Here is a 24,477-nt window from a genome sequence, read left to right as displayed (position 1 = left end):
CATTCCCTTCCCTGTGCCATGATCTGACATCTGCATGCACACAGAGATCTAGATCAGCACGTTTGCGATGCTGTCTGCAGAAAATTTTGCTTTAATTAGTTAAAAATAATGAAGTACAACAATGCATTTTAATCTGTCTTTAAAACTGAAATACCCAGGCAGTTAACAGTGCTATATGTTTCCTTTATAAAAGCGTAAATGTTTTATCCAGAATATTTGCACTCTCAGGATGACTGAAGCAGATGTAAATGACCTGGCACAGTAAGTCTTCTCTCTTCATGGTATCTGTACAGGTTTCACATATTTCCTTATCATGTGAGACTGCCTTTTTGAATTAATTCCTTTTGTATCTCACACAGCTGCCTAACTCCTTGCAGGCACACACACTCTCAGCCCTCCCCCAGACATCTGTTCTGTTTCTTAGTACCAGGTGCCAGAGTTTAAGCTTGTTGGGGGGAAGGACAGTAACAAAATCCTTTAAAAATTAGGTAGCATTGATATTTTTAATGATATTTGTGATGGAGTTTCATTTTTAGCCTCTGGCTGTCAGCAAAGAGCTGGTTGAGTAGCGTGAGACCATTCCCTTTCTTAGTCTGGGAACAACCACAGTCATCTACTCTGCTCCTCGCTCTGAACTTGTTGGAAGGGACTGTTATGGTCATCCAGTTGCAGGCTTTCCTCTGAGTCGTGGTCTAACCTTAGAGAAGCAGAATACAGCCTGATATCTTTCTCTGCCATTCCCTACCATCTGCCTCATTTTCCTGTCACCCTCTTGCGCGCATAATGCATCAGAAACATGGCCAGGGTGCTTCTGTTTTCTGCCTTCTCATGCAGCCACCTGTCTGCTCGTCTCCCTTTTCTCCATCAGGATAGGGAATATGTAATGTAAGCGATAAGCCTAGAAATGTGGCATAAATGGATTTATGTCAGTGTCTACAGACTGGGTGATGGATCATATGGTATTAAATACACTGAGTCTGCATTGGGTAAGGAAAAATCAGGAAGGAGGAAAGAGGAGTTTAAGTTGCTCTTTCTTCTCACCTCTCCCCAGATATGTCAGCTACTTACTCTTCTAGTCACTGAAGGAACAGAAATTCTTTGTGGTCCTTAGTACTCCTACAGAGGTTTGAGAGAAAACTCTGCATCTTCCAATGTATTTCCCACCAGCAAAAATGTCAGGAGTGGTTTGGCCACTCACAGGCTCAGGCTGAAGTGAGAAGCTTCAGCAATCAGATTAGTGACTTTCTGGAATGGTCTTAAGATAGTACTCACAGGGCAAAACATGTAACAAGAGCAAATTGAAGGCAGATAGAGCAGAGCACTTTTTTCCACACTAATAATGAACGTGCGAGACCAGAACTTTTGCAGACCAGATGTATGGATTCAAGAAGGCATTAGACAGATTCCTGGAAGAGTGGTCTGCCAATGGCTTCTGAAAATGTGGATCTGGATGCAGTCTCCCAGAATACCATGACTGCTGGCAGCTCAGCAAGTCTATCAGGAATCACTCCATACATGTTTCTTGTGCTCTTTCTTTAAACATTGCTGTTGATTGCTCTCACACATAACATGTTCAACTAAGGTGGGCTTCACTTTAGTCTAGTAAAGCGCATAGTGGCTCTTAAGATGGAGCTTAATCAATGGATGAAACAGTCTGCATGATAGTTCCTCCAGTGTTTTTAGGGGAATGATCCCGTAGGTCCTTCCGATAGTTTTGTCCCATGCCTGAGCAATCTCCACAAGGGTACAATAGCCTGCCACCTTAATGAAACACTGCTGTACACTCTGAAACACAAAATGGTTGTCCCTAGGAGTGCTCATTAGCCAGTGCCCGAGCATGGCAATTTTTTGGGAAGCTCGAAGATGCAAAGCTAATGCGGTTGTTAGAGAGGATGGGTAACAAAAGGGATGGTTACCGAGAGGCACGGTCTGTTTAAGGGTTTTATGCTCTATGAGCTAAGTCTGAAAAGGACAAACTGAATAAGGAGTCGCTAAGCCTTTTCTACTGTGGAATTTACCTGCCCTTGGTAATATTCCTTCCTGCCCCCATTTTTGTTTGTACTGATAAATTTCCTTGCATTAATAAACTCATAATGCATCTTGTTTATCCCTTCAAAGCCAGCCCTTGCAGCTTTCATTAGCATTTTAGGATATTTATGGCTTTGTAGATGACTGAAAATCTGCAATTTGTCATTAGGAATTAAGAAAAATCTTCCTTCTACTGCAGGCTGAAGCTCAGCTTTGGCCTTTGAGGGACTGAGCCACCTCTGGGCCTCATAGACAAAAACAAAGTCAGACAGTGCCCAGATTTACAACAGCAAGTGGTTTTTAGTTATTCAGATGTCTTTGATAATGTGTCATCCGCTGTTGCTGGCAGGGATCAGTGTTTAGGCTCAGAATTAATTTCTCTCTAGCTGAAGAGAAAACAAAAATATCCCTTTTGCAAGAGCAAAAAGAGAGAGAGGTAGTAACGAGGAGAGAAATGAAAACCGCACAAGGCACATGTAAAAAATACATGCATATATATATGTTTCTCATATAGACACTGCAAAGGTTAAAGTGCTGTTCACAAGAAAACGTCATTTTTCACTCTGCTGTGCTCTGTACTTTCAACTTTGAAATACAGGAAGTTAAGAAAATTTTTTAAGGTTTCAGAAAGGAATTTATCTTGTAATTGGTGAAGGGCTAGAGTTGGATGGGGAGCGATAATAATCAAAGGAGCCTTTTCAACACTAAGCTGTAGTCCAGAAAATCAAAGGGAGGAATGTTAATTGGTTTGTACAACATGATATTCTCATTTCAGAGTAGCTTCAGCCACTCAATGGTACTTTTCTTCTTTTTTTTCTATCTCTCTCTGTAGGTTGATTAAGTGAATAGAAAAAATAAAAAAGAAAAACGAAGCTACTTTCAAGTATTGAAGATACAAGGCCAGGATGAACACGAAGGACGGAAAAGTGTCTGAAGGAGGTCTCAATGTCACGCTTACCATACGCCTTCTCATGCATGGCAAGGTGAAGCATTTACTGTGTGTTGAGTGAGTTTGTGCAGTTACCATCAGAGCCTGAGAGTAACATTGACAGAGGGTCTGCTCCTCCTCCGACTTGAGTCAAAAGCGCAATTGCCATGACCAAGAAATCACCCCCTGCCTTTCAAGGGATCCTGCTGAAGTTCACACTGCAGCCCAAATTCATTGAAACAAACCCTTTTGAGCAGATCCAGAGACGAAAAAGGAGTTCTTTCACTGATAGTTAGCCAAACTGGGCAGACCCTTGCACAAGGCTGACTTGCATACAGCTTGCCTTTCTCATCATTTGCTGGGTTTTGCAGGGCTTTTTTTGAGATACCAGAACATTGACTTGTGTGAAATAATTGTGACAGAGTTACTGTCTATTTCTGTTGAATGCAAATAGGATAGTTCTTCATTATTCTGATGTTATTAGAGTGAACCCCCTGATACGCCAAGCGTTTGTCCAGATCCCCTGTGGGTTTGTTTTGGAAGACTGAGTGTCATTTTGTTTCTGTCCAGCACAGCACTTAAGCATGCAGATAAGTGTGAAATCTGTGCCACAGACAAAGTACCAGTTCAGTATTGTCAGACTTAGCAGTCTGATCGCTGCTTATTTCACATTGCCAGATCACAAAATGGGCTTTTAATTAAAAAACACGTTTCATAGGTATGTTTGTAATATTTGCATCAGGCAACACCAGGCTTAGTGAATGAATGTTATATAAAGGAGGTGGTTTGGGTGCTTTCTTAACAGGGAACAGTGAACATATATATGTATTAATCTGGAGATTAAATTTATATATATAAATCTAAAGAAGTATTTTTACTCCTGGAATTTAATTTTAAAATAAAATACTTTTACATTTTAAAATAGTGGAGGTTTTTAACCGATAACATGAACACACGTATGATTACTCATAGCACAAATTGGAGACTAAGGTATCTCCCTCTGTATTTTACTTATAGAGAAGTATGAGGGGGTACAGCTTAAGTTTGCAAATTAAAAACCTTGGAAATTAAGTTATGTCAGATCAAATTATGTTTTTTCTCAGAAATGATCTAACCATTTTGTTTGATTTTTTTCCCCTGAAATAGTCAGCTTCAGGCAGGCATCTGGTGTGTAAATCTGCATCTTAAATAGGGATCTGTCAAACAAATTTAATAGCACTCTCTCTCTTAGAAAACCCACCTAAAATCTGTACACGTGTCTGCTCAAAATTAGGTCTTAGGGATTGATTCTACTGGGTTCTGGTCCCAGTCTATGAAAGCATTTGAACACATGCTTATCCCACTGGGTATAAGCAACCCTACTGGTTGCAGTCAAATTCCCATGTGCTTAGTTGTGTTTTGTGTTTTGTTTTGTTTTGTTTTGTTTTTAACCACTATCTGACAGCTCTGCTTCTTTCAGAGTCATGTGTAATTTTCAGGACGGTTTACTTAAACAGTGGGCCAGGATTATTAGGTTTTTTTAAATCAGAAATTAAATCAGATAATGCTTGTTTTCTCTGTTAAACATCATTGATTGTGTGTGCAACCTCTTATAAGAATAATGGATATTATGTGTCCAGTCTTCTATGCATATGTAGCCCCAACCCATAAAAGCTACCAAGTTCAAATTTTGACTGGAACTATACCATGCATCCTCACTTAACAGGGCATGGTGGGTATACCACTAGCTCCACTATGCTCTAATCATGTATCCTGTTGTGCCTAAGTATTGCAAAGAGTACATTAAATCAGAATTTATTTTGGTGATAAAAGTCAGACCCTTATGGTTTCTTTGATGTAATTTCTATGATTTAGGAGTAATAATACAGAGGAATGAAGGATGTCTGAGTCAATATGAACTCAGTGGGAGAAGACACTCTGAAAGCTGTATGTGCCTCTGAAAAAGAAGAAACAAGTTTCTAGGCTCTTCCTCAAGATTTGTTGTGGTAATGATATCAGTGGAAATTGCTGATCTCTAATTAGTATTTCTAGACAAAACAATTAGCTGAAGCAGAGCTTGGTCTGTAAATAACTGGTCAAAGCTTGAGAGAGAAGAGAGGAAATAAAAGGTTTTTAAAAATAACAGTAGCAAACTGGATTCAGTTGTTTTTGAATTAAACTAATTTTAAAGTTACTTATTTATTGATGTCTTTCATGGAAATATGAGGATCTCTCCCCACTATCCTTAACTCTGTCTGTAAACCTTTATTACCAGTGTACCTTTGCATAGGGAACTTCTATGTGTTTTGTGATATTTGCATTCATTTTGATTGAAAATCCATAACTTGTCCTTGGTTATCTCAGCTGTAAATCATTCATACTTAGGAAATTTTCAGTATGTACTTTTAATGTGACTTGTATAGAGGCATAATGTCAAGGATGGACATCTTAATTAGGCAATTAAGGTAAATTCTGTACCTGCAGACAAAAAAATTACAGTTTGTATGAATGGACAGACCTCTGCAAGATGGCAGGGAATTAAAAAGCAACAACAGCAAACAAAATAAGTAGCAAAAATAAAAGACATTAGTGTCTGGTGAAAGGAAAACAAATGGGAACAGTCCTGCGGTCTGGGAGAACCCAGGGCCAGTGCCTCCCCAGTGCAGATAGGACACAACTCATCAGCACCTCTGCTTTGTCTTGCTTTGAGGGAAGAAGCAGCTGTAGGGCCAGCTGAGTTCCTACATAGTTTTGTGCAGCCTCCGACTGAAAAGGCTGGGAGGAGCAGCTAAGCTGCTCACCCACAGTGTAGCAAGGTTTGGGAGTAGCCAGCTGGCAACGAGGCAAGGCACAGCCGTGATATTCTCAGAAAATGTGGTGTTAAGGAAGGGCAGCAATTGTTTTATCTATGGAAGTGGAGAAAGGGCTTGTGTGGGCCCTGCAGAAAGCTAACCACTGCAAGGTATAAAAGGGCAACCTCAGGGTAACCTCAGTGTTTCCAGGGTCTGATATAAAAGGTGTCCTGCTCAGCCAGGACTTCAGAGATTTTGTGATGATGTAAGCTGAAAGGCCTAGTTTCATCTTGTACCATGTTAGATCAGTAAAAAAATTATGATAGTTTGACAGCCCTGAAGAGAAACCAGGAGCAGCACAAAACATTTGTAATACTTTCTTGCACTGAATTAGAGGGCAGGTGTTAGGGAGGATACTACAAGGGCAGTGCTCAGGCATTCTTTGCATCTGCAGAGAAGCAACTGTCAGTGTTTGCAGGAATTATTAAAAGCAAGATTAGGAAAAACTTGTTAGGTGGATTTGTGAGGAGGGGAGGAGTCTGTCTGGGCACGCTGCAGCATCCGTCACTGAAGGTTTCTAAGGACAAGTCAGACAAAACTGAATTCATCCTGTAAAGCTGCCATGGCACTGCAGCCTTTTCTGCTCGGGACCTTTTTGACTGAGTTACCTGAATGGTGCTTCATTGAGGTCAGGAAGAGGAGAGCCTTTTGAAGCATATGCAGAAGTTGGATATATAGAATATACTAAATAATGCAGATATGCGTTCTCATCTCTTATTAATGAGAAAGATGTACCCCATTTAGAAATAAAGCTGTTTAATGGATTTCAGTAGAGAAAAACAGAGAATATGGATTGGAGCTATTTACAATACCTGCTTCTGTATTTTCCGTCTAATTCGTGCTGTTTCTTGAAGTAAAGTAAGTAAAACCTCTGTGTAGGACAGAGACGTGAATGGATATGGGTATTTTATTTTCTTTGTCTGCTTCAAAAGTAGGAAGGATTGGAATATTGCAGGGATTGCATTCTGCTTCCAGCAAAGGCAGTATTTACTCAGATCAGATCAACATTTTGGAAGGACTTAAGGAAGACAAACTGAGTGTATGCTGTCAGAGCCCTCTGTATGGAGAGGCAGAGCTCGGACCCCAGAAGAATGTCTTTTTCTTCCTTTTTAAATTTTTGTGAAAATAGAAATTCTTTTGGCTCTCAGCATATATGGAGAGAGAGAGAGAGAGAGAGAGCGAGAGAGAGAGAGAGCTCCATATTTCTCTCTTACCATTCCTTGCTCGCCTTTTGCTGAATTTTCTATTCCCTTGACTTGTGGCTGTCTTTTTAACTTGCTTACTGCCACAGGTAATGAGGTTGGAAGACTGGAAAATTGTAGCCTTGCCCACAGGTATCTGCCAACATACCTTAGTACTTGGCATCTGCAGTACTCTTGTTCTGATTTTGGTCAGTTCATGCCCAGAAAGAAATAGCACCTACTTTGACTGTACTGGATAATGATTACATGAATTTGGGCTGATTGGGTTTTGTACGCAGTCAGTGTTAACTGACTGGTTAAGACCCTGGAGACTCACCATTAAAGGTTAATTTTAGATGTGGATGCTAAGAGATTGTGCTGGTAGAAAGATCTTAAATCTCAGGAAAGTAGCTTAATGGAGGTTTAAAAGCCAGGTCCATGAGGTGGAACCCAAGAAAATGTTCAAATGGGCCAGCACAGAAAGGCCGACCGGGTCACAAATCCACTCCATCTGAGTCTCCATCTCATAGCAGTGGCACAGGAGTCTCTGCTTCTTCTCGCCAGTACAAACCTGCAGAAGAAATAATGCATTGTTTCCAAAGGCACTGTGTGAACATGAGCATTGATGAAACTGTCTTACTGAAGACTGTAAGAAACCAAAGTAGAATATGGTAATGTATGGCATCTGAGGAATCTTTTAGAGAAAGGGAATGGAATTCAGAAATAAAAACTAAAATGAATTATTGAAGTTGGATGGTTAGGAAGAACAAGGAAGTAATTTACAAGTAGGATGAAGGAGGGAAGGGAAAACTGGCAGGGAAACAGGGCTCTTGCCAAATATTGAGAGGTGTAAATTGGCGAGTTGAGGCAATTATTGGAGAAGGTAATTTAGAAGATACATGTTCAGTGACAGGAGGAAATCTGGAAAGCATGAAAAGTTGAAAAGCATCAGATGTGACAGTGTCTAGAGAGTGGCACATCTGGGATATGCCAAGTTGGAGAGTAAAGCTATTGCAGCAAAAGTATATGCAATTTTGGATGTATGGTGTTGGTGTGTCATGGGACAAAGAGACAATAATTACCTTACTGTTCTTCTGGCAAAATCACACCTGCAGTTCTGTGCTCAGCAGCAGATGCCATGTGTATGAGTGATGTTGAAGACTGAGCAGAGGGGGAATTCACAGAAAAAATAACAAAAGTTTTATGAGGCTGAGGAGACTGTGTCTAGCTTTCTTCACACATTCTCATAAATACCTGGAGAGAATAAATACAAGTGTAATGGAGTGTAGTTATTTTGAATGCTGCAAGTGCTTGTAGCTGGAAATAATGGGATAAAATAAAATTTTGAAAATAAATCCTAGTAAGAGAATACCAATAGAAATTCCTGGTATTGAGATTTTCACGAGGTTCTGTAAGTCTCCCATGCAAATTTTAAACATGTCTGGGAAAGAGTAGCATATGTACTATTAGACTGTATAATCTGCATTGATGGAGGAAAGATATGATGGCTGAGTGGAGCTTTTCTTTCCCTGATGCCATTTACTCAGTGATATGTTTCTCGTAGATTCAGCAGTAGCGAATTAGAAATATGTACCTTCAGTCAAATGTTTGGGTTTGAACAAAACCCTATGAGTACCTTGATTTTTAGGCGCTAAACTTACAGCTTAGTTTTAGGTTCCCTGAGGAACTCTGAGTATCTGAGTTCCCATTGATTTTAGCAGGATCAGCAGACTTGCAGCACTGAAAGTTCTGGTTACCGTGGACTTAGGTCCAGCTTCAGTGGTGACTTTCAGACATGTTGGTGATTACTTTATGGTGCTCTATGTAGAACGTTTCACAAGAAAAAGAAAGAAAATTTAGATTCATTAAATGATTGCTCACACTTAACAGCTCAAATACAGAATAAAATCATGGAGAAAATTGCCATTTTCATCAGTACAGACAATACAATTATAGTATCAGGGATTTCTTTTAGTGGGCACTTTTTCGTGTCTCCTTAATTGCCTCCCTGGAAGAGTTTAAAGCATTAGAGAAATAAATTTTCTCCATCTTAAAGTCCTTCTCCTTTCTCATTTTTTCTTTTATTTTTTACTTTTTTAAAATACAGAATACAACAAAGTAACTTCAAGAATCACCTTGTCAGTAATATAATCCAAGCAGTAAAATGCCAGTCAAGCCAATGTTTGTTCTGTTCTTTTCGGTTTCCATGAACGCTGTCAGGGTATTATGAGGATTGACTGTCCTGCCTATTGCTATTATAGTTCTTGTTTTGTTTGCTTGCATTACTGTGATACCTGAGAGGTCTAGTCATGGAACAAAGTTCTGCATGCAAATATGCAACACGAGATGGATCTCCTCTCAGTGTGTTTGTAGTAGCAACCGAGAGCCTCTCACTAGCCTAAAAAACCAACAGAAAGGAGAGAGAGAGTTCCCCCAGCCCTTAGGCACTGTGTATCGCTGAAAACAATCTCTGTAGCCGAATGTTCCCACTTGTACCAAACAAAATCTCCTCATCAGTCCGCAGTTGTAACCACGACTGCAGAAGGCGCACGCCCTACTCAGTGCTGCTGCTTCAGCATCACACGTGCAGGGACAAGCAAAGGGACAGAACTGGTTTTTGGGTTGGTTTTGCAGGGGAAGGCTGTGAGCTTTGGTGTGAAATTGAATGTAAACTGGATACCCATCTGCCATAAAAAAGCAAATAAGAAACACCCATTTGCACAGCAGCCCAAAACATGCTAGATGGACTTGTGAGAGATGCGTAACACTGGCATTTCCATCAGGAAGACCATGATTTGCAGGTTTCCTCATACACTACCGATTTATTAGCATAAGATTTGTCTCAGTAAGGGCTTGGACTGTAGTGCCTTACTAAGTTAGGGCTGTTAGCATCAGACAGTGACTACTGAAGCATCACCTAGGAACGTGAGATCTCCCGTGTCAGTGAGGCTAATCCCACGTAATCCCAGAACACAAATCAGATTCTCAGTTTATCTGAGGCAGCCATTTGTTCCCTGAGGTAGACACATTACATCATGTTTCCCCAAAGTGACTTTTCTTCTAGTCTCTGAAAAATACTGATGACCCACATGCTCCATGCAAACACAGTGTTCAGAATGTCTTCATGAAACAGGAATGTTCCTGGAATCTTCCTGGAATCTTCCATGCAAGCGTATTCATGAGTTTGTTCAAGTATTGACAACTGTATCCTCAAAACAAAGTGAAGAGAGAGAGTTGAATTATGTATGCCTCTTTGTGGAGGGGAGAAACTGGTCTGGGTCTAGAAAACTTTATCAGCCCAGCAGTCATTTGCTGTTGCCAGAGCCCCTCCTTGTCCCGTGACAGATGTGTTTTCCCACCATGGAAGGCTGTATTTCTTTCCTTTCAATGCTTTTCTAGTAGGCTTTTTTGTTTGTAAAGTCCAACCGTAATGGTTCTACCTTATCTTTGCTCATAGAAAGCATAGAAAGCACATGCAATCAAAGCATTGCCTGAAGGAATTGCAGGCTTTAGGATGGGCCCTGTGACTTGTCAGATGCTTTGGGATGAAAGTATGTATTGCTATACTATTTCTTAAACCCGTTTCGTTCTAGATGTGGCTTTATCTCAGGGATTCTCTGAAGCTTTTGTTCTATTTGCCCCGTAGCACTGATAAAAAAGTTGTATGTCCATGACAATACAGCAAGACCTGTACTTTTCTATGCTCCCACAATGGCTACCTGGTTTTGTTTTGATTTTCTGGGACACAGTAATTATTAAACTAACCTCACACTTCGAAAAAATTATGGAATTTCACACTTCATGTTTACTGACCAAAGGTTAATCTTTAAACCGTGGTTTGTAACCATTTGTTAAGCTTCTTGTTTTCTTAATATGACTGATTTCTTTCTCTTGTTATTCAAAGGACACACCAAATAATTGATTAGGAAATAGCTTTCTTCTACAGCCTGTTTTGTATCTTTGTTTAGTTGTTCTCACCAGCAAGAGCCCTGCAAAAGCCTTGGGTCACAGACTTTGCTGCTGCCAGCTGGTGCTGCCTTGCCTTCACCACAGATGATGTAAAAACTGCACAAACAGCTTTCTGCTCTTTGATGGGCCCACTACTCCCCAGATGTTCATTAAGAGCAAAATTTATCCCATTTGTGTGAATAAGGTGTGCAAATAATATTATATGCTGCATTCCACATGAAAGAAACCAGCCCTTGTTTTTAGCATTGCTCTTCGTCAAGATATCTACAATATATTGGCTGGTTGGCTTGCAGTATACTTTATTGATACTGAACAGTCTCCTAGTGTTTGTTCTTGAAGTTTACCCCTTTTTGTTTTATCTGTTTTATTAGAAATATCGTACTAAAGAAAACTGTAGTGATGACTCAGGCTTGAGAATTATTTTCAGGCTTTCTGAAATCAGCGTGTAGATTTTCCTGGGGTTTTCCAAAGGGACTCTTGGAGCACAAGTGTGAGACTACCCTGCATGAGGTGCTCTCACCAGGAGATGATGCCCTTTGTAAGGCACTACCTGGGCTAGGTACTGAGCACAATCTGAAACTTAGGCCCCTTGCATGAATCTCAAGATAGGCATCCCAAATTGCTGTCATTTCTTGTAGGAAAGTTGATATCCATCTGTTTAGTGCCTGCATGTATATACTGACTTTACACACAAATATATGTGTGTGTGAGTATACATATGTATCAGTGGATGTAGATAAACACACACTTGCAGCTTTTTGGAATCATCCCGTTCCTCCAGCGTAGTTGCTGTGCCACATCTGCTTCTGAAGGGTGGGTGTTTATATGCTGAGGCCAAGGAGCCTGCATAATACTTTTAGCTCTGGCAACAGTCTGCCAGGTTGGTTTGGACCTGTCTTTCTCCCAGATGAGTTTTAATTCCTCCCTTTATAATTTCTTTGTGAGAACTACTTTTTGATCTGCCGTTGAAATGTGATTATTCAAACTCAGTGATTGTTGTCATATAACTTATTTTTCTACTATATTTACATGTAGATGGTTAGTCAATGAATAAATCTGAAATTGATTGTAAATAGTTACCATTAGCTTATATTCCTGAGCACTGGAAGACAGCAAATAGTTCAGGAGTTATTAGTATATTCTAGTAGGCAATTATTTGCTACTGCAGCTAAATCAAACTCCTGTCTGACCTGCACTGACGCTGAATTTCACATCAACTGTAGGATTCTGCTCACCAAACTTCGCATATGTTAGTGTCAGTTTAGGCTGCTTCTTCTGCAGATGAAGAAAGCCAAAACCTTTGGGAGTACACTTCTCTCCTCCTTCTTTCGGAACAAAATGTCCTCCATTCTCTCTCTCCCTGAACTTCAGAAAAGGCTGGCTGCCTGACTTACTTGTAATGAACCAGTGTAGGTGACATACATCTTAGGCAGTTAACTACAGCACACTGGTGTCTGGAAAATTTAGAAACATTTTCTAAAGGAGATAAAACCCTCAAAATAACCTTGGCTAGAAATATTGATAAAACTTGAGTGTCATAAAAATGGTGTTGGGTATCTCATTTAGCAGTAAACTTATTTCAAGGTGATATAAGAAGTTATATGAAACAAATACTGAACTGTATAAAGAAACATTAAAGGTTTGATGAAGTAGCTTTGGTAGTTTGAAGAGTGAGGTATAAAGAGTCTTTTGATTTAATCTGTGGCTGAAGCCCTATCATAATTGAAGACATGATCTGTTGTCACCAGTACTTCCTAGGAGCTTTCCTAAAAACAGCTAGGGGCCCAGAAAAAAAAAAAAAACAAACTCTAAAGTGACCCATTTCAAACCATTTTGCATTTTTATTTTTTTTAGTAATTTGTATGGATCAAAATTCTGAAAAAATTAGAAATGTCCATGTAACGTTAGTGCTTCTCTATGTCCCTGTGACCTTACCCCACACTGCCAAGCAGAATCCCAGTTTCCAGTGTAGAGGAAGAGGTGGCTGTTGCTTGGAAGTTTTGAAATTGCCTGCTTATAGAATAAGCTCTAAAGTCGCCCTTTGAGGAGGAGAAGGTTTGAAGTACTCCATAGGATTACAGTGACATTTGCTAGCATGTTCCAAGGAACTCATCACCAGTCTTATTGAAATATTTTTTTCTCAGTGGGATTCACACTGTTCATTCATTCAGTCCTTTGGCAGCTTGTACTCTTTGTTAATAAATACCAAGGTGATAATCAGTCAGGTAGAATTCCTGTCCCCTCTGAAATCCATAGCAAAAGTCCCACAGAATTGAATGGAACAAGCAGCTTGAAAATCCTAATATTTTGTGCTCTACTTTGCTTGTTTTAATACTCTTAATCTCTTTGTTGGAAATGGACCATCTTTTTTTACCAGTGCTACAAACAGTTTATTGCTTTTCTGTTTCGAAGGCAAAGTATGTTTTCCTATTTCCAAGGAAGATATCTTTGTATTTATTAGCCATGACCCATCCATACATTTCTGAAAGAACAGCATCTGTCATTAAGACCCACCCAAGATGATCAAATGGGTAGGGGAGATTTCATACTAAGTTTATACTGACAAAAACTTGCAGGTTCAAGAGCAGGCCTAAAGATTCTAATGAAACTTCAGGTATACAAAAAACCCTGAAGTTATACCATGGACTGAAATACAGTTGCTTGCCCATAGCAACTGAAACCCAATACACTCACCCCTAGCTAAAGGTCCTTCTACCTCCTAAGAATCTGTTTTATGAAAGTAATTATTTCTGAAAGCTGGGACTGAGAGAATGGAAAAAGTTTTCAAGGTAAAACTGCTGAATGTGCTAAGTGGGGAGATAGGAACTGCCAGACATGGGGACTTCCCAGGCCTTACTCCCTGTATTGTTTAAGCCCATTCAACAATTACAGACAGGTTGGCAGAGTTACAGTGACGATGTAAAAAAAAATAGTATAATCTTAAAAATTTGGGGGAATGGGTGTCCCAGATTTCTGTCACTGCTAACAAAAAAGCTGCATCTCGTTTTAGAGCCCACACAACATGCTGGTGTAGCTGTCTCAGCCATGTGATATAAAGCCACATATTAAGAGAAAATATTAAGATAATTTGGTAACAAGACAAACTGCAGTGAGTCTGCCTCATTAATTCCCATTCTCACAGAGCTGCTGCTTTGCGTTGTGTGTGCAGATGTACAGATGTCTGAGTCTCAGATGGAAACAGGAAGCTTTAGCAAGAACACTCACGGCTGTGTGATCTGTAAAGCTCTCCTGTACATCAGCCTGCAGAACTATAGGTTTGCAAAGCACATATATCTGGAAGATTTGCAGTGCCTGTCTGGACAATATGTGTTCTCTGATCAGTATGTACAAGAGAGCAGAATGCCGTCTTGGAAGAGCAGTTGGAAGGGAAATAAAAAAGGGAAATGGGAAACAGAAAAAGTAAAGTTTGAAAATAAACGTGAAAAGGGGCCTCACTGGATTGAGGAATTTTTTGGCGATTAAGGCACTGACTTCAGTGGGTATAAGGCTGTGATTGAAGAATCACAGAGCCCTGAAGGTTGGAAGGGACCCCAAAGGTCTCCAGTTTGACAACCTGAATCAAGCAGATTCCATTGGAGCAGGTTAATCAGGGCTTTGCCCAAGCTGAGTTCAGCCACCTTCAAGGATGAGGATTCCACATCTTCTCTGGGTACCTGTTTCAATGTCCAGCCATTCCCATGGCAAAAAATATTTTCCTCGTATTGAGTAGGAATTTGGTATTGTAGCATGCTTTCCTTATTGCACATTGCAATGAGACTCCCCACTCATTCTCTTCTTAAGAACAAATGCAGTTCTCTTAGCCTCTCCTCATGTGTCCTGGGCTCCAGTCCCCTGACCAATTTGGTGGCCCTGCATTGGATTCACCTCTGTGTGTCCTTGTCTGTCTTGTATTAGGAGCCCAAAACAGGACACAATCCTCTAGGCATGGTCTCACTGAAACAAGAAGACAAGAATCATTGCCTCAACCTGTTGGCTACGCTCCTGCTAATAAAGTCCAGTTCTTTCTTTGATCAGGGCTGCACTGCTGATGCAGTAATGTATTCAGGTTAAAGTTGTGCAATGGGACCCTCAGGACTTCTTCTGCAAAGTCAGTTTTGAGGTAGCAAGTTTTTGTCCTGCATGGACTTTTTCCATCCCAGACACGGGACTTTTCATTTGATTTTTTTCCACTCCTTGAGGATTCTCTCAGCCCGTTTCTCCAGTCTGTCTAGGTGACTCCAGATAGGAGCCATGTCCAGCAATGTCTGGACTATTCCCCAAGCCTGGTGTTATGTGCAGACTTGCAGAGAGTGCAAAGAAACCATATGCCAAAGTTCTTCATTGAGATAGGTAACTTCTCACTGAAGTCTTTACATCTTGTGAGCAGGATGTGAGGAGCTGCAAGCACAACAGCTTCATGGCATGAGCTTATAAGCAACTGGTGAAAAATAATTATTAACGTCACTGCAGTTAGTTCTCTACTGCAGAGTGAAGTTTGTACCACTTTATCGCTAGTCCGTCATTGGATAGAGCAATGGAGGACAGTTTCTAAAATCTAAACTTTGGACTGTGTTTTAGGATGAACCACACAAATATATAGACTGAGTAGGGGAAATGGTGTATCGTATGTCTGGGACAGCTCAGCCATCTGAGACAGTCTTTAACGATTGAAGTAGATTTCCCAGTCTGTGTATAGGAGAAGAGTTTGTTTTCCTTTATTTGGTCTCTCCATCAGATGATTTCCAGTCTGATGTCACAGCTGTGTGATTTGTGTAACATATCCAGACTACTCCCTTTAGAGTTAATAGTTTCATTTTTGCTACCTTTCGGTTTTATTTCCCAAGCTTTAACCCTTGGGGTGCTACCAGAACTGTCACATTGTTCCCCTATTCTATGTTCACAGCCATGTTTCTCAGTATTTTCTTTCCCTTCAGAGAAAATTGTAGGAGCCTAGTAGCAATTCCCAAATCCCTAAAAAGTGATTAGCGGTTATTGTTCTGTAAGTGCCTAATAGGGAGATTAAAACAGGCCACCAGGTGTTTACACAATAACACTTGGTAGCATGGAAATTCAGCTCTAGTTATTACATGGTGTAAAGGGGGTAAATGCCTGCCCTTGGAGAAACCAGCAATTATTTTGATGCTTGTATTACACCTCATTTTCTCTAATAGATTGTGCGGTTCGGTTATTTCTTAACTTTTCGTTCCCTGATAGGGATTTGTCTGTGTTTCACTGTAGCAGGATTGATCTGTAACCACAAGATCAGTTTCTATTAAAGGTGTTTTTCTTGCACAGTCAGTTGACTGCAAAGCTGCATTTTTAGTCCACCCCTTTGTATCTAACATGGCATATTTGTATACAGAAACAGTGAAGGGGGTTATGCTTCACACTGCAGGTTTTGAAATAAGTGATGGCAAAATAGCTTAGAAACTAGAGCTTGCTGCTCTTCTGCAGCAAATTGTATCATTCACAATGTCTTTTTTTCTGTTTCAGGAGGTTGGAAGCATTATTGGAAAGGTCAGAAAATTACTTTATTTGTATTCATGTCAAAATATTGCATATCAGTTCTCTTTTTTAGCCCAGGCTAACGTTTTTTTCTGTTTCTTTAACAGAAAGGTGAGACAGTGAAGAAGATGAGAGAGGAGGTAAGACAAGCCTTGATGTCTTCACTTGCCTTTCTTTCCAGCTCGGAGAACAGGGAATTCAGCATATGCAGACTGATGCTGCCATCAAGTGGGCAGTTAATTTAACATCACCATTCTTAGCAAGCGGTGGTGTATAAATATGCTGGCCTCAATTAAACATTGTTGTTAATGTAACCTCCTTATCGCAGCAGCAGTCTGGAGTCTTTCATTCCCACAGCGATATGCCTGCTGCTGTCTTATCTCAGGAACAGCTTACCTGCATTATTCTGTGCGTCGAGCCCATTATATCTTTCATTAGCATACCAGCATCGGTCTTGCATGGGGCTTGGCCTCCTCCTAGGCAGTTTCCAAAAATCTGAAACCAAGCATTAGACTGATGCACATCAAGTTTGAGGGTAGACACAAGCTTATCAGAGCTGGAGACAGACTTGTGTAAGCCAAAGCATCCCTCTGCCATGTCTTGGCAAAGCCTTAACTCTTCCTCAGTTTGCATCTTTGAGTAGGATGTGGGCAGGGTAGACCTGCACACCTGCCATTCACGTCCTTTGAAAAGGTCATAGACACAAAATGATTAACTAAAACAGGGCACTGCATAAACCTCAGTCTTCCCATTGTCTACAGGTTTCTTTCCCTGCCACAGAGCAACCTGCACTGTCTTCAGAGGGGTATGCGCAGGTGGAGGTTACAGACCCACACTGGTCTGCAAGGCATCACATCTTACCTGGAGATCTGGGTCATTTTTCTTCTTTGAAGATACTGTTAAAAGTCAAAAGGCTAAATCCCACTGTTTAAAACTTTAGGAGTAGTGTATAGAGAGGATGCCTCAGGAAAAGTCAGTTTGGTTCTAGTAAAGCTGCAGTGCATTACTATGTCAGCTGCTTTGTTGTTTTGTCCACTGATAGAAGGTCTGTGGCAGGAAAATGTCAGAGTATTTTAGTCAAGAAAATTGCGGACATCCATCTTTAAATATACACAATAGGGATTTCATTGTCAGGCTAACTGAGTTCAGAGCTCCTTTTTTGACCATAAGAGCTTTCACCCATGTTTTCATACATAAGTACATTTGCTAAGACTTAAAAAAAAAGGTAAGAAAAAATGTTTCAAATATACTAGGTAATCCTACCAGTTGATTAAACACATTTTAGTTTAATTATTAATTATGACCATGAGCAGATATCTGTGGATATAAATTGCATGCACAGAAGGGAAGCCGTAATTGGAGAGTGTTCCTGACTTCTGAGTTAAACATCTTAGAGAAGAGTTATGATCCTTGGTTTGTCTTTCAAGATAAATATCAAATGTTCTTCTTCCAGTCCTGGAAAACACTGTCATGTATCTGTGGTCAAAAGGCACTGTGTTTGTTTGGTTGTTTTTTTAAAATAATGGAATTATAAGCATCTTTGAATCAGCAAAACACTAAGAGGCTATGTCTCCACATCATGGTAACTTGGTCCCCCTTTAAATTACTACTTTCTTCAATACTTCTTTAAAAGAAAAAAGGCAACCTTTCTTTTGGCTTTCCTGACAGATGTGGCATATTGCATGCCATCTTTATGATATAAAATGTGACTCCGTCTTACTCTGTCATTCGGGAAATGTCAGAGACAACTTCAGGCCTAAAGAAAAGTACAAAAACCGCAGTTCTGTGCCCAGGTCTGTGGCAGCACGATTTTTTTATCAGTAGTCTTGGGCTTCATTTTGCTCTTATTGTGTGTGGGTGCTTACATATGGGGAAATATGGTCTTTTGCTGTAGAGAAGCAGCGAGGGTGGGAATAAGGTCTGGGACACACAGCACCTCGGGTGCTCATGGTGACCCTGAAGGCAAAGGGCCATATTAACCCAGGTTGTCCCATATTTGTTTCGGGCCCTGGTCCCCAAGGTCAGTGCCTGGGGATGAGTTGAGGCTCCAGTGACTTGTTAGGCTGCATTAACACATTTCCATGCCTGAAACCTCAGGGAACATATAGAGTGGGTCTTACCTGAACTGGATTTTATCATTATCTACACCAAGATCCTCTTAAATAAATATATATCAAAATACAATATATAAAACCCTGTGGTTTAGGGGTTTTCTCTGTGATACCACAGTAGCATAAAGAGGACTGAGTATACCTGAGAGCCATCCTGGCTGTCTCCAAGGCTTATCAGTGCATATTGATTGACTGCCTTCACACCAGACACATCCCTCTATAAGGAGCCTTCTTCATAGTGTGAAGTAATGCCCCAGCTGGAGAGGTCAAACCCTGCCTTTGAGGCTTGAAACCTGAGAGTTGCATCATTCCTGGGAGATGTTGATGCCCCCTGGAGACAACCACCTTGTCTTAAATTCTGCAGCTGCAGTCCTACTTAAGGTTAATCCTCCAAGAGGGAAGGGAAGAGACCTGATTATGCAATTATTTGCAACTTTTGAGTTACAGAGGTGTGATTTGCATATTGCAAAGAAGGCTGTGTAAGTATTTACTCCGACAGGATCCTGCTTCCCGCAGTTAGATGAATTTTTGAAATGAGATCAGTTTATGCTGAAATTATATGATGTTGGGGCTGCAGTTGTAGGGGAGGGAATTAGATGCCTCAAGATATTCCTTCCCAAACTATATCCCTAATCCTGCTTAGTTTGCTCCCTGGGAAGTATAACTTTGAAAAATATTTGTTCCTTTTGACAGAGTGGTGCTCGAATCAATATTTCAGAAGGCACTTGTCCAGAGAGAATTGTGACAATAACAGGCCCAACAGATGCAATTTTTAAAGCTTTTTCTATGATTGCACTAAAATTTGAAGAGGTAAGCAAATAAAATATGGGGGGGGGCTCTCTCTTCAAGTTGAAATACAAACACTGTTTGAATTTTCTCATGTTTGCTTTAATGTTAAATAGGATTTGTTTAATGTTCTATTTAATAGCAATGAAAGTGGTTGTATTTTTATAAATGCTTTTGGCAGCAATGCTGAAGAAAAATAATGGGTCAATTTACAAGCTGTTTGATCATTTCTTTTGCTTTTTGGAGGCTTCAGGGAACAGCAATTGCTTTTAGTAATGTGCACTAATGGTAGGAAAAATGTCTTGTAAAAATTCTAGTCCCATTGTGGGTTTGATTTGAAAAGAATAATTGCCTAACTTTTAACTTTGTTTTTATGTAAACCCAGCTGGTATTGATGTAAATTTTAGATACGTCAAAATGAATATATAACTCATTTAACTAAAAAATTTTTATTTTAAAAACAAAGTGTATGATTTCCACTTACTATATTTAAAGCTTGGCTTTTAAAATCAATTAAAATAAAGGCACTAAGAGAAAGTAAGGCAAGAGCGCAATTCACTGTAGAATAATTGTTCTGTGCAGATATGTACGTAAAGTGCTGAGATCTCCTTCAGTTTCATGGGCCAACTACAATTAGATATGGTCACCACTTAATCAGGAACCTCACAGAAAAGACAGTAGAGTACAGAACACGAACTCTGGTCACTCTGGAGAGGATTTAATTCCCTCTACTTTTGAAAATCATATGTCTAGTCCAGGCATCTCTCCTGTCATTTCTGGAGAGACAGATGCTCTTGCAGAAAGCATTTCACCTTTTCCTAAAGGAAGAGCCTGCAGACAGGTGGACTGAATCACCTACAGCAGAAGAAAGGGGCTGTGTCTGTCCAGAAAGGATTCAACTAAAGGGATGTTAATCCCTTTCTTAAGAGTACTTATTTTTCTGAATCAGTGAGGTTAGTCTCCACATTTCCCCATAGCACTGGAAGATGCTGACATTGATGAGAAATGTCAACGTGTGCCTTTATTTACCCATGGTGATTGCTGATGTTTAGAACAACAGAAGAGAGCTTATAGGCCATCAGATGCAGTTGTCATCTAGCATAAGCCATATGACTTGCAACTTGCAACTTCACAACATGATTAAAAACTATTTTGAATTTTTACTGCTTCCTGATCCTGGATCCACGACTTCGGGTCTCTCATAATCTGACACTTTCTTTTCACTCCTCACCTGAATTTATTCATGAACAGTTTATGCAGCTTTGTTTCTGTGCCAGCACTGGCCACTGGTTTAAATAATTCTTGCCTTTCCATCCCTGAGGATTCCTCTCTTAGAAGTGTTTTTAGAAACTGATTTTATCCCCTCACATTCCCCACTCCTCTCGTGACTGTAGTAGTCCCTCTCTACCTGTTTCCAGTTACAGTTTGTGTTTAATCTGTGCATTAATTGTGGACAGGTTGCAAATGAAGTTCTACAAAGGTTTATTTGATTGCACTAACAGTCTGCCATCCTAGTTATCATGATCACACATCTGTACCACTTCTGGAAATGCCTCACCTCTTACTAGTGTAATGCTTTGCACACAGCCATGTGCCTAGTGGGTATCCCCAGCTCCTGCTCAGGTGTTTTCACCTCTTCAGTCTTGGCAAGCATTCATGTCAGCCCCCAGACAAATGACCTTTTTTTTTAATATTGCAAATGTTAATCCTATTTATATTTCTTCCATCCTTCATGGTTTTTTAGATCTTCCTGTGTGATATCCCAGTCTTTCAACATGTTGATAAAATATCTTCGGTTTGTGACATGGCACATTTTACAAGAATGCTAATTTTTTTTTCTTGCCTGTTATTAATAAAATAATAATGATTTTGAGGTTGAATCCTGCAGAACCACACAAGTAATTCTGTCTAACCCAGTTTTAGTACCACCTATTGTCATCTCTTCCTCATCTCTTATCTCCTACCCATCTTGAACCAATCCCTGTTTCTTCTAGCTTAAGAGGTAGCTTTGTGTACAGTACCATACCCTCCAGTCCACAGAGTCCTGGAGAGAGCCATCTCTCTGCTCTCTACATGAAAAACATGTTCTGCATAGGGCCTTATCTTGAAAAGTGCTGAGGGAATCATTAACACAGATAATCCTTGCCAGTTCCCACCAAAATGAGTACCCAGTGGAAATAATGCTGCATTTTTCATAAAAACATCAAACACTGCACAGCATCAGATCCCCAGCCTACCACCCAACACGATGTAGTCTTTGAAAGTGCTGTGGATAGCAGTAGGAGAAGAAATCTGAAATTCAGTCATCTGGATGGATTTTATGCATATTTGCACTAGCAGAGTTTAGAAGGTAGTCTGGACTCTTCATATGAGTGTTAGCAAAGGAGTATTGACACTCCTTGCAAATCAAGTACTGCCATTATAAGTTTTGAAATATCTGTATTTAGTTTTAAACATAATTGGTTTGTGGTATATTTAAAAGAACAGCAGTAAATAAATATGTTTCATATAATCAGTTAGGTTTCCTATAAATCTTCCTGTCAATAAAATGAGATAACTGTAACACTCTGGAGGCAAAATAAAGTACTGTTTCAGAAATTACAAATAAGCTAGCTACCAAATGCTATTTTTCATGCATATCTTTTTGTTGGAGATTTCTTCAGTCATTTAAAAAATTCAGTCCAGCTCTGGCTATTGCAGCTACATTCAAACAGGGAAAAAAGGTGCATGTGTGAGACTGCTGCTTTGAGGAATTTTTTTTTGGTATTTTTTATGCACGCCCCAGGAAGCATTTTGACATGAAGCCCTTGAACCCTTAATTTCAACCCCTACAGCTGTATACCTGGGGATAAGGAAGGGCCTAGGAAGAAATGGAAGCCTTGGAATGCCTTTCAACTGTCAGTAAAAATCTCAAAATGTGTCAGATAGATAGAAAAAAAAGAAAGGTTGTGTTCTCGTTGAGGTTGCTCTGCAGCCTTATATCACTCTGCTTTGACCACCTTCCTAATAAAAGGTGGTTTTCTACCAGTCTTAGATGAATTTACAAGCTCGGTAGGTAATTACATAAATAATTTAAGTATCCACCGCAAAGGAAAAAGAGAGTTGTTAAAAAATGACAGTAGCCCTGGCAGACCACTGGAATTGCAAGAGAGGACATTTTAGAGCAGTCATTTCTAGACTGGAGGCTGAGACCTGAGAAATGCAGCTGGAACTTCACTGGTGAGCGGGGCAGCTCTAGCTTTGCTTCGAAGTGTATAATCCAGAGGAAGCACGTGGTAGTTAAGCACTGGAGTAACCAGCAGGTACAGCTCAGCTGGCACTCCCAGCACTTCCAGGCTCCCATTTAGCCTGTGCAGGCTGAGGAGCAGCCCACCAAGCAGGCAGAAAGCCATGCGAGGTCCTGCTCTAGTGTCTGACAGAGCCTTGAGGAGATGGATGCAGTGCCACAGAAAGAGCCCTATTTGGGAGCCTTCAGTTCTGAAGGGGATTTTTTTCTGCTCATTTCTCTTTTGTCATGTTTTTAGGCTGGACTGACTCCTTTATGCACTCCACACTGCTGAGCCTGCATATTTAGATTTTGCTCTTTTTAAATGCTGAGGAGAAAATAAAGAGAATACTGGCTTTCAGTTTTTGCAAAGTGCTTTTGAAAGCAGCAAGTGCAGCGAAGGCTTTGAGGCCAGGCCACAGATTGTATGGAGACATTATCAGGGTTGTGCTGTGTGGCTAAAGAGGGTTATTTACCTACATCTGGATGATCGTGTGCCTGCACCTGCCACAAACATGATATAGTGAGATGACATCTTCCAGCTGAAAAATCCGCATGACTTGGCCTTTATTTCAGATACATGTGTGCTGCAAAATTTTGCTATCCCTCTCACTTTATTTTGGAATGCAACCTCTCACTGACACAGGCACTAAACAAAATGTGAGTTACTGCTGGCTGGCAGAGGAATGATTGTCACATGCAGCAGTGCTTCATTCCATGCAAGATTTTTTTTTCTTCTCTTTTAAGCTGAGCAAGGTCATCCCAAGCCATTTCTTGGACAGAAGAATGCTGCCATCAGAGCTGGGGAGGTACTGTAGTGATCAGTGCTGGTGTTACTGGGCTTCCACACCAGTTCAGTGAGACATGCAGAGTTGCTTGAAGTACTAAGTAGTTTGTTGGATTTTTTTTTTTTTAATTTAAGGTCCTGATTGCACAGTATAGGCACCTTTTTTTGTTTTTCTAACAAGTGATAAGTGAGAATGTAGGGAATCATATCAGTTCTGTCTGCTGGAAATCGTGTTGCATCACAAATGAGTTAAATTAGTACAAAATGCATGTTTTCTCATTCCTGTCCAAATCTCTTGGGTAACATTTCTGTGAAAGGTATAATAGCTGTGCCCTGCCACCTCACAGATGGATGAGACAGTCTTTCTAGTTCATAGCTACTGTTACCAAAACACATTGAGATTCTTACGAGTTGTTGGACAGGTGCCATGCAGCTTGTGGCTTTTTATTTCTGTGATCCTAAGTCCCCTTAAGAGCATCCCATTGATCAATGGGAAGATAAGCTTTGTCTTTTCCTCTGTGATGAAGCCTTTAGAGGGATTTTTTTGTATTGCCTAGAAGATTTTTGGCAAAAAAAATATATTTAAAACAGTTTAAACCTTGCAACAAGTAGTATATTGAGATGCTCATGAGAATGTATAGCATAGTCTCATTGGATAATGAGATACACAGATATATGTTACAGTACCTGGATACAGGCAATTGCTGTTCTGCTGAGCATTTCGTACTCTGGTTACATAGCCATGATGGAAAAGATTTTGAAACTGGGTAGCTCTGCGAGTGCTTATGGATCTGCTACAGAAGAGAAATTGTATCTAGGGGACAGCAAAATATTTGTCAAACTAACCTGATTTTCTCTGCTTCAGATTATTCACAGGTTCATTGTCATCCCCTTTTTTAATCTTTGTCTTTTGTACCAAATCTGAGAAGAAACTCTGTGAAATGTAAAGACATATCATATAATATAAAGATTCTAATTGAGTTGGTGGAAAAGAGACCAAGACAGGACTTGGAAGCCTGTGAACACAAAAGCCTCTTTGCCTTTTTCATCTGTTTGGGCTGGTCTAATGACAGATACCACCTCCTC

At 40.2% G+C, this 24,477-nt stretch overlaps 1 protein-coding gene across 24 annotated transcripts in view; it reads left to right on the top strand.

The window, feature by feature from the left end:
• The window catches only part of LOC127482446 (poly(rC)-binding protein 3-like), a 493,280-nt gene that overhangs the window by 426,665 nt on the left and 42,138 nt on the right, over positions 1-24,477 (top strand). For all 24 annotated transcript variants that reach the window (XM_051812791.1, XM_051812785.1, XM_051812792.1 and 21 more), the window contains 4 exons: positions 2,861-3,011; positions 16,431-16,454; positions 16,550-16,582; positions 19,247-19,363. In XM_051812791.1, the coding sequence (XP_051668751.1) occupies positions 2,934-3,011; positions 16,431-16,454; positions 16,550-16,582; positions 19,247-19,363 (252 nt within the window). In that variant the 5' untranslated portion in view covers positions 2,861-2,933. The remainder of the gene's footprint in view (positions 1-2,860; positions 3,012-16,430; positions 16,455-16,549; positions 16,583-19,246; positions 19,364-24,477) is intronic.

This window comes from Manacus candei, unplaced genomic scaffold, assembly GCF_025592945.1.
Source record: "Manacus candei isolate 608988 ecotype Guabito, Panama unplaced genomic scaffold, ASM2559294v1 h1tg000088l, whole genome shotgun sequence".
In the NCBI taxonomy this organism is placed as follows: Eukaryota; Metazoa; Chordata; class Aves; order Passeriformes; family Pipridae; genus Manacus; species Manacus candei.
Note: the sequence above shows the minus strand (reverse complement) of the source record. Positions and strands in the feature narration are given on the sequence as shown.